The sequence below is a fragment of the Aulonocara stuartgranti genome (genome assembly GCF_965226115.1).
Source record: "Aulonocara stuartgranti genome assembly, chromosome: 20".
Taxonomy (NCBI): domain Eukaryota; kingdom Metazoa; phylum Chordata; class Actinopteri; order Cichliformes; family Cichlidae; genus Aulonocara; species Aulonocara stuartgranti.
In genome coordinates, this window is record NC_138956.1 from 26,695,224 (window position 1) to 26,706,670 (window position 11,447).

The 11,447-nt window shown below is 37.2% G+C and overlaps 1 protein-coding gene across 2 annotated transcripts in view; it reads right to left on the bottom strand.

Moving 5' to 3' along the window:
- The window catches only part of b4galt5 (UDP-Gal:betaGlcNAc beta 1,4- galactosyltransferase, polypeptide 5), a 36,425-nt gene that overhangs the window by 23,548 nt on the left and 1,430 nt on the right, over positions 1–11,447 (bottom strand). Inside the window, exon 1 of one of the 2 annotated variants that reach the window (XM_082519066.1) lies at positions 10,841–11,369. The exons of the other annotated variant lie outside the window; for it this stretch is intronic. Within the exon in view, the coding sequence (XP_082375192.1) occupies positions 10,841–10,946 (106 nt within the window). The 5' untranslated portion in view covers positions 10,947–11,369. Of the gene's footprint in view, positions 1–10,840; positions 11,370–11,447 lie in introns of those variants that run through there. 2 annotated transcript variants of the gene reach the window in all.

Consider the following 11,447-nt stretch of genomic DNA (forward strand, 5'->3'; position numbering starts at 1 on the left):
GAGGATTTGTCATCATACAGACCATCATGGGAAGCAGGATGGCATGTCTCTTTGGTTCCTGTGACATTAAAAACTAGTCAGTCCTGGATGGGAACAAGTCCTGAGGGAACCATGGCAACTGCAGTGAAAATGTCAAACACCAAAGTAGAGGAATTTTAGTGTCTGGACTCTCAGGCATTCAACTTTGTGTGTGTTTAGATTTCATACAGTTTTCTACTTACTATTAAATCAGAGACATCCATTTGCAACTGTCTAAAGAGAGTCACAAAAGTTAAAGCTACATAATTAATCCCTATTCAGCACGCTTGTCTATTCACAATGAAACCCACCTGAGGCAGCTTGGCACACAGTTAATATTTCACCCTGGCTCTCTCTAGCTTCTGGAAATTAGCCTGAGGTTGCTGGCTAATTCCAGCAACTTCATGTAGCAGGAGGGTGTTAGAGGGAGTAAGAATAGTACTACATTGGGCCTCTAGGACCAGGATAAATTGCTTTAAGAGTGCCAGAGAAGCACAGGCATTAACATTGAGACACCAGCATCAGCACAGAAGTAACCGACCCATCAAGCACAAATGGGCTCCAAGTATTATGACACACAACAGGCCGCATTTTCCACAGACAACTCTACTCACTTGCACTTAAATACACACGCACATACACACTCACTTAACACTGCAGTGCACAGACACTGTTATTATTACAAGTGGATCTCTACTGGAGTACAGCCAATTTTTAGTTCTGTGGTTACCATCAGCCATGCTTTTAAACTCTGAGTATAAACACCAACAATACAAGACTTAACAGAGGCAGTTTTACTACAACTAGTACTTATTTGGATTTTAATTCTTCTAGTGGTACTTAAAATGCTCATCAATTGCCTGTTTGTTCTTAGTCAAAGTACCGATTTAACAAATCCATTAAGCATAATGAACTAAAGTGTAATGCACCTTGACAAAATTAATGATTTACCCCATTCAGACTAGAGTAACAGGGCTGCATTTGAACATGTTGTTGTTGTTACAAACATGTACTATGCAGACCTAATGTGGGTTTCCCTAGAAATTCCAAACTGCAAATTTAAAAATATTATCTGTCTTATCATTATAAGAATCTTCCTCCCGTAAACCTTCCCACCTCAGAAGTAATTTTTTACTCAAATTAGGATTCAAATGATCCCGAAGTAAGGTAGAAACTTAAGTTGGAAACTTTTCCAGGCTATAAGTGGCTGCACAAACAAATAGATGCATATAAGTGAATCATACAAGTTTGCACTTGCAACACATAGTGGGCGTGGCCAGAGGAAATGGAAACTGCTCTGGGAAAACAGCTTTCTCAGAAACACACTGCAAGCAGCATGACAACATAGAACTACCCTGATGGCTCTGCCCGTAAAGTGATGAAAGGGCACAATGCCAAGCAAAAATTCAGAAGGTGGTCCTTCTGCAAGTAATTTCTTGAGACAGGGTGGGGAGAATGCCATCAGCATTTATTTATCATACTATAGTCGCCAGTGTGTGAATGTGTGTGTGAATGGGTGAATGACTGAATGTAGTGTAAAGCGCTTTGGGGTCCTTAGGGACTAGAAAAGCGCTATACAAATGCAGGCCATTTGCAGGCCATTTATAGTACTACTGCAAAGCGATCAAGGATGACATTGCGATTGAAGTTAGATTATCAACTGCAAATGCATTCTGCAAGTGGTGATCTATTGTAAGAAAATAAGCTACAAGAAATAGATTTTTTTTATTACATTTCCACTGACATTCACTGGGAATAATTCTATAGCAATAAATATATACGTTTTTAAACACACAAAACGCCACATGTTACATAATTTAAATGTGTAGCCATAAACTACCAATATGCTGAAATTCAAATATGCTAAAATGTGTTTTGCAAATGAAAGTTATGGTTTTCATTAGCACAAGATAAGAAATTGCTTGACTGATGTCATTACATTGCAAAAGATATGATTCAAGATTCACACCTAATTCATGACTTCTTTTATGAGTTTCTACGAGTTTTTAAAAAGAAACCTTTTATGATTTGCGAAGCATGTTTCTGTGAAAGAAAAGATTAATCCTGCAGATATTGCTAAAAAACAACAAAAAACAAAAGAAAACAAAAAAACATATTTTTTATAGATTATTTTAGCAAATTCAAATTAGATTTGACAGTCTACATTTAGAAATTCTAAATACTTAGTTAGGGCAAGACAAATATTTCTTGTGCAGCCGAGAGGATGTGTGGTAACCACATAGCTTGAGTGTGTGTTTGCTTTGTAGTAGTCAATTTAAAAATTGCAGGGGCAGGAATAGCTCAGTAGGTAGAGTGGTTGCCCTATGATCGGGGGTTCAACTCCACTGAACGGCTACCCTGAGGTACCCCTGAGCAAGGTACCGTCCCTACACACTGCTCCCCGGGCGCTGTATTGGTGGCTGCCCACTGCTTCACTGGATGAATGGGTTAAATGCAGAGGAGTAATTTCCCTACGGGGATCAATAAAGTATACCTTATTATTACATTATAAAAAAAACATGAATGACACACACTGTCAAGGTGTGTACTATCATAAGGGCACACCTAGATTTGAATCAGGTACAAGGTAAAATGGAAATGTCATTACATAAGGAGTTTCGCCTGCACTTTTCCATATTGATGGAAGGGTAAACAGGGTCTCCAGTGTCAAAGAGAGGCACCTGGTTTCTTGTCTTCCTTGCTCTCCCTGGATATGGAGGTGTGTGTGCGCGTCGGTGTTCAAACCTATAAATAGAGGCTGTGTCTTCCCTAGCGCTCGCTCCAGTGGGATCCTCACATGTTTTAATTAAATAAACTGCTTCTATCGGGCCCAGCTGTGCCCTGCATCCCCAGTTTGCGTCAGTCAGCATCCGTGGTCAGGGACAACATAGAGGATGTGGTATCAGTGCATATGAGTACATGCAGACAGAGAAACTGAGGGAGGGAGAAAGTGCACAAAGAGAGAGAGAGTAAGCTGTGAAATTGGGGCATGGTGCACTAAAGCCACCTGAGTATCATAGGAAGCCCTGTTCAGGTGCTCTGGATGGGTTCCCCAATGTGCAAACCAGCAGAAGGAAAGGAGCTCAGTTCAGCTCTTTCATCCTCCCCTCTCCATTTCCCCTCCTAACCCTCTTGCCCTTTTTAATTGTGAAATTTCCTCTCTATACTCTGAACTATTCTGATTTACTTTTCAGTTCACATTAAAATGTGTGGCAGCCCAAAATGATGTATTTCATACATTTATCAAGGGGTGGAAAGATGGTCATACGTGTTGCTTAATGGTACAGGATTTTGTTGTTTAACTTATTAAACGCACATTGCATGCTGGGAGAAAACAACTGCAAAAGTAAAGGTACTCCTAAGTATTTTCTTGGATTATTTGATTGATTGATTGATTGATTGGTAATTTATTTCAACATGTGAACAATATACAAGTACATTTAGAAAAGAAATGAGAGAAAAAAAATATACTATACAAATTACATACAAAAAAACATTCTGATTAATTTACATGTTGAAAGGGAGTGGGAAGAAGTATACACTTATTTAATCCCACCCCTGTCCCATAAATTATCAGTGAATATTTAGTCAGCTTCCTTACTGATATAATTTGTAATAAAAATAGTGAACAGATTTCTGATATACTATATACTATAATATCACATCATGAATTTTTTGTTTGTTTGTTTTTAAATAGAGACATTCACTTAATTTAAATATTTTCCTTTTCTTTATAGATCGAGAAGATCATATTTTTATAACTCTTTTTGAACAGTTTTATGTTTGGACATTGCTTTAATTCCATATTCAGTTTGTTCCATAGTTTCACTCCTTGAACAGAAACACAAAAGCCTTTTCTTGTAGTACGTATCTTCATTGTTTTGAAGTTACAAAAACCTCTTAAATTATAACTTCCTTCTTTCAAAAAAAACATACTCTGAATATTACCTGGCAGTTCTTTATTTTTTGCTTTGAATAGAATTTGTGCTGTTTGGAATTTCACTATATCGTCAATTTTCAATATTTCAGACTGCAAAAATAGTGAGTTTGTATGTTCCCTATAACCTGCATTGTGGATGATTCGAATTGCTTTCTTTTGAAGAGTAAAAAGTGAATGTAATGTGGTTTTATAGTTATTGCCCCAGACCTCTGCACAATAGCTTAAGTATGGTGAAACCAGTGAACAGTAGAGAATATGAAGTGATGTTCTGTCGAATACCTGTTTTGCCTTGTTTAGTACTGCAATGCTTCGTGATACTTTGGAATGAATATATCTTACGTGAGCTCTCCAGTTAAGTTTTTCATCTATTATTACCCCCAGAAATTTATTTTCACTGACTCTTTCAATATCAACACCATTTATTTGAATCTTTGCATTAGTATTTAAACTACTATTTCCAAATAACATCAGTTTAGATTTATTCAAATTTAATGATAATTTGTTTTTATCAAGCCAGAACTTCACTTTACTTATTTCATTAGTCATATCCTCCAATAAATTCTGCAGATCATCACCAGAGCAAAAAATGTTTGTATCGTCAGCAAAGAGAACCACTTTTAATACTTTGGACACTTTACAGATGTCGTTAATGTACAAGTTGAAGAATTTTGGACCCAAAACTGACCCTTGGGGTACACCACAAGCAATGTCCATACATAAGGAGCAACCACCATTTATTTTCACAAACTGCTTTCTGTCACTTAAATAACTCCGGACCCAATCTAAAACTACCCCTCTGACACCATAACGTTCTAGTTTTCTTATTAATATATCATGATCTATAGTGTCAAATGCCTTTGTCAAGTCTATGAATAACCCAGCCACATATTGCTTTTTGTCTATGGAATTTGTGATGTATTCTATTGAATCTAATAGTGCCGATGATGTTGATCTGCTTGATCGGAATCCGTACTGACTCTCAGTGAGTAGTTTATGTTTATCTATAAATTTTTCCAGTCTGTTTTTAAACAGTTTTTCAAGAACTTTTGAGAATTGAGGTAGTAAAGAGACAGGCCTGTAGTTTGTGAAATGGTGTTTGTTTCCAGATTTGTATAGAGGTATAACTTTTGCTATTTTCATTCTGTCTGGAAATCGACCAGTTTGAAATGATAAATTACAGATGTATGTAAATGGTTTTATAATAGCCTCAATGACTCTTTTAACCACTATCATATCAATATCATTACAATCCAAAGATTTGTGATTTTTACATTTTTTGACAATTTCAAGAACTTCATTTTCATCAACGGCTGTGAGAAACATAGAATATGGATTTCTGTCAATCAGTGTATCGGGTTTTTCCTGTGCTTTCCCAGGATGAGTGATTGTTCTTGCTAAATTTGGTCCAGCAGTTACAAAGAATTCATTGAGACTATTTGCCACAACATCCATATTGTATTCTTCATGGTCATTACAAATGAAATACTTGGGATAGTTCTTTTGTCCAGTCCCACATTTTATAACACTGTTCAGGATTTCCCATAATCTTTTATTATTATTTCTATTTATATCTAATTGCTTCTTATAGTATTCCTTTTTACTAAATCTAAGTATATTAGTTAACCTATTTTTATATCTTTTGTATCTGATTTCAGCATCTTTAGTTCTCGTTCTTAAGAACTCTCTGTATAGAGCATTTTTCTTTATACATGCATTTTGCAGACCTTTTGTTATCCATGGACAGTCCATATATTTCTGTTTCCTACTATATTGCTTTATTGGACAGTTGGTATTGTACAGTAATGTAAATATTCTAAGGAATTTATTATAAGCACTATTAACGTCCTGTTCCTGATATACTTCACCCCAGTTTTCCTTCAATAAATCTTTTTTAAATGCATTCATTCTTTCTTCTGTTCTTACTCGTCTGTACTCTTTTTTACTGTCCATTTTATTGATCTTGTAATTCCTATCATAGATTGTAAAAATTGGAAGATGGTCACTTATGTCGTTAATCAGGAGTCCACTTACAGTCTTATTTTCAATGTCATTTGCAAAAATGTTGTCTATGAGAGTTGCACAATGTGATGTAATCCTGGTAGGTCTAGTAATTTTAGGGAATAGATTCATACAGTGCATTGTGTTTATAAATTCCTCAGTGGTTTTATGTGTATTTGGGTTTAGCAAATCAATATTGAAGTCTCCACAAATGAAAACTTTTTTGCGAGCTATTTCAATAAATGTTTCTTCTATCCAGTCTTTAAATGTCTCAATACTACTACCTGGAGCTCTGTATATACAGCTAATGATTACATTTTTACTTTTTTCTTTACAAATTTCAACTGTAATACATTCTAGTACATTATCAATCACCATCGTCATCTTTTCCACCACATTAAATTTCAAGGATTTGTCCACATACAAGGCCACTCCTCCTCCTCCTTTGTTTCGCCTAGTTATAAATGTGAATTCATAACCCTCCAGTTCAAAGTCTGTTCCTTTTTCCATATTGATCCAAGTTTCTGATAAGGCAATGACACTAAATGGATGTGAAAACTGGTTAAGATATTCTTTGATATGACTAAAATTAGCATAGAGACTTCTACAGTTAAAGTGGATAATTGATAATTTATTCTCAGTTTTAATCCTCTGATTGTAGTCTTTATTTGTATAGTAGCAGCAATTGTTATTGTTAGATGAGAAAAAGTTGTTGTCTGGATCTATTTCATATTCCAAGTCGTGTGTATTGTGATCCATATAGTTAAATGTTTTCAGTTCCAATTGATCATATTCTGCAACTGTCTGACTGATGCAGCTGATTCTTCCAGATGTATCTGAGTTCTTCCTTCCAGTGTGTGTCATAAGTGAGTGTGTGGTTGTCTGTTACCTTGTTTGCCGTCCAGATCGTGTTGCTCACTGATATTTTTCGAGATCCGCCATATTTTTAATGGTCAGAACTTTGGCTTCCTCTGGTGATCCGTTTAGTTTAATGAATATTTTGCAGTTCGTCGTCCAAGTGCCTTGGATTTTTCCCAGCTTCTTAAGGTGTCGCGCTTTTTTGGCTATTTCAGCGTTGTGTTTGGTTAGATGTTCATTGATAAAGACATTAGATCCTTTTAATTTTCTTCCTTGTTTCAGCAGCGTAATCTTGTGCTTTCGATTTACAAACCTTAATATAATAGCCGGTATGTTGCCGTTCCTCCTGGGAAGAGGGTGGCATGCTTCGACAGAGTTACAGTCCAGGGCAATCCCTTTCCCTTGTGTAGAATGTAGCAGCCGTCTCACAGAAAAACATTCTGAGAACTGCATTTTCATTGTTCAAATCTTTAAAATGTGGTCAAAGCTAAGGGAAGTTCAGACTACAATGTGGAGAGTGTGGTCACAGTTTATCAGATCAACACTAACATTAAAATGTCAACCCGACAGTTTTTAATACTCAGAGTATACACACCAGGTAACAGCATTTTGTATGTCTGATTGCTGATTTATCATTCAAACTTGTCTGTATCATATTATTATCAACTTATTTTAGGTAGGCACGTAGGTCCAAGAGATTAAAGCCATTCAAAATGATGCATTCTGTTGGGGAAACTTCATTCGAACTGTATCATTGTGTCATTGTTTCAGATGTTCAATTTATACTTATGTGTAAGCTCACTGATGCATCACTGACCACAGAATGTGAAACTTCTGCGTATGTCTCTGAATCAATAACACTGCCAGTGAGTAAAAGGTAAAAGATCACAACATATGATTAAAAATAAAGAACAAAACCACTCCCTTTTTAAGCACTATCGACAAACCTTCAGTTAAGGTCTGCTGCCAGAGCTCACCCAGGCTCCCCAAGTGTAAAAGACTAAAGTGAGGCTTTTAGTAACAGCAGCAAAGCTGCCTTGTTTTCCTGGTTACCATCTATAATTAATAGACTGGCGCTTCTGGTTCTTGTTCTGCTTCTAAACCAAACCCCATTAATCCATGTGACCATTACAGCCACACAATAGCTGACACCTAGGAAGATGAATACAGGCATGTGCAGCTCTCTGTCAGTTACCAGACACCATCAATGCTCGAGCTGGAAAATAGTCAACTAAATGAAGGATTTTCACATTTAGAGAAATCATTGGTCTCTGTTACTCAGACCCAACACAGGCTATTCCTGTCAGCAATGTTTTCTCCATATGAGAATTGATTTGATTATTGATTAAGTTGTCCAAAGCTTGTAAAAAGCGTGAATAGATCAATATCCATTTAGATGAGGAAGAAGTAAAAGCTTTTTCTTTGATGTTTTAGAAAGGCTACAGTTGGATCACATGAATTCTATGTCATCTTTTTTTTGTGCTGGTTGTAATGTTGGTGGTAGTGTTGGTAGTGGAATTAAGATAAGATAAGATAAGATAAGATAGAACTTTATTAATCCCTCGGGTGGGTTCCTCTGGGAAATTCGATTTCCAAAAAGCACAGCACCGACAGAAGTTACAGTTACAGAATATTATATATATATATATATATATATATATATATATATATATATATATATATATATATACACACACACACACACACACACACACACACATATATAAATACAGAGACAAATATAAATAAAATATACGAAGGGGATAAATAGAATAAATAGGAATAAATATAAAAATACAAGTGAATTGCACATTTCAAGTATTGAGGTCTATTGCACCATTGACTATTTACAAAAAGTATTGCACAAGGTATTGTACAGTGAGGTGAAGAGGCACTACAGCTTAGCTTGTCTTTCTATTTTAGTCAAACGAGAAGAAAAAAAAACAAATAATTCTGTATCATATGGAAATTATCTATGTATGCATAGCCATGCTGTTGCTCCTTATTTACACATTAAACATGCAAACGCCTCATGTCATCCTGTCTTGACTGTTTTTTCTTTTCTTTGGCTGTATAGTTTTGTGAAAGTGATCATGCGCATGACTGCATGTATCCATACATACGCAACAATGTGTTTTGTAATGTTGCTGCAACCCTGTGAGCAGTGACATCTCTCTCACCGTCCATAAATCCAATTAGTGGAACAAATTGGAGACAAAGTCCATATTTTATTAGGCGAATATCGATGTCGTCAATTTCACTGCACCCTGTAAACAGTGACAATAAATGCTTCTTATCATATCTGTCAGCGTTTTAAAATCCAGCTAAAGGAACAATTGTTGGCAAGGTCCATATTTTATTGGGTGATATTAAGGTTTGTCAATGTTCTTAAAGCTAATTAGTGGAAACTTATAATAAGCAAAGACAAAAGTCCACTGCATTCTATGCCATCCTCTTCTTTGTGGTGGTGGTGGTGGTGGTGGTGGGAGGGTAGAAAAACTAATTGTCTTGCGATTTTATTCAAACACGGAGAAAAGAAAGGAAAGAAGCTGTTCTTCAGACAAACAATCTCTTGGTTTATTTTGGCTCAGATTGATGATTTGTGACATCTAAGAATAGAACTAAACCAAGCAGTTACTACTTCACTATGCTTTAAGAGAGCCTGGCTTTAACTACCAGCACAGTTAGTCCAAACAGGACATCCAGTCAGTAAATAGCCAAGCATCAAAGTATTTCTAACTTTTAAGCACTTTTAACTGCAGTCTTGACTTCCTCAAAAATGTCTGTTTACTTTCCTCTTCTCCTTGTCTAAATATAGAATAATATTCAAAGCCACGATTTTGCTCCTCATTTACAAAAAAACGTTGTATTTTAGCCTGCCTTTTCTGTTTTGTTTTTTTTTTATCCCCTTATGCTATATGGTTTTGTGACAGGCTGAAAATGATCGTGTGTATGATTGGGCATAGCCTATGTATGGATGGATGCATGCATGTGTTTTGTAATGTCACTGTCAGAGCACCTGCAATTTCATTGCACCCTGTAAACAGTGACAATAAATGCTTCTTACCATATCTGTCAGTCCAGGTAAAGGAACAATTGTTGGCAAGGTCCATATTTTATTGGGTGATATTAAGGTTTGTCAATGTTCTTAAAGCTAATTAGTGGAAACTTACTGTAAGCGGAGGTAAAAGTCCAAATTTAATTAAGTGTACATCAAGGTAAGCGCGAAAGAATTAACTAAAATTAGGTAGCTGGTGTTAGTCCAAAATAGCATGCCTAGTTATCCAGGCTGATAGGATGAATGGGCCACGGCTGAAGCTACAAGGCCCTAAAATAAGGATGTGCCAGATGCTGAGGTGACGGGGATGTCCACACACACACTCAGTAAGGCACACAGAGAGTAAAAGAAGAAGAGAAGGGTGGAGATGATGGGAAACGTTAATGAATTAATTATAGGAGGTATTCAGGACATGTGATATTACACAATTGCATGTGACTAACAGGCGGCATATGATCTAGGAATGACTCGCTTGTAAGTGATCCCTATGCTCAGGTTGACACCGCAGATGTCATTAAGGCTCATGTATCCAAGATTCATAAAGTATATCAAAAAAAGAGAGAAAGAACTGTAAAATTAATATGATTCGGCGTTGATAAGTCTATCAGTGACATCAGGGTATCTGAGATGAGGGCCAAAATATCACATTTTTTTCTGTGGTCCCTGACGATACGATGAGCAATATAATCATAGCCGTTAGGCCTGCTAACATCGGGATGAATATAATAGACACGCTCATCAGTAATACTATTATTATAGTGTCCAGGTACATGGATATTATAGTCTGAGCTCCAGCAACCCAGATGGCCATCATCATCATCATAGATTGGAAGATGAGTACAGGCGCATGGCAACGTCTTTTCTCAGCCAAGCTGTCACACATGACCTAACAGCCCATACAAACAACCTCACTACATCTTCATCACCTACAATTTTTGGAATAAATTCATCAATTTGACTTGACTTACCGATTCCGGGGGCGGAGTAGATGAAATACAGTGCCGAGGTGGACAGCGTAAAAAGGAATAAAAGCCCAAGGAATGACCTTCTCCGGAACCGCAAATGTGTCGGCATTATACAGGCAACAGAAGCACACACAGGCACGTTCGCGTTTCTAAAACAATGGCAGATCCTTTTCGATGTATCCAGATGCCAGAGCCAGTAGTCCGGTGGCTGTGTGGGTTAAATGAGCCGAGTGGAGTGGTAGGGCTGCGGCAGCGATGAGCCAGGCGTCTAGGAAGTCCGTCTATTTCCGCGGCAGGGCGAGTATAGGACCACCAATTTTCAGGAAATGCACTTAAATTCCATTACTGTTTTTGGTTTAGGTTCGCTGCGGGTCCAATGAAGAAAGGTCTGATAACGGCAGCACGCTTTGAACTGGCCTGATACACTTAGTGTGAGACCATCATCTGGGTTTCACACTAGTCGCCGATGGTGTTGCCGCTCCTGCGTTTTGCCTTGCCTCGCCTGCCCAGCCCTATGAATGGAGCTGTCCCTCCGCAAAAAAAAAAAAAAAAAAAAAAGCAGCAGTAGCTGAAGTGGGCGTTCACAACAGCTCAGCTCGGGCCTAGCAAA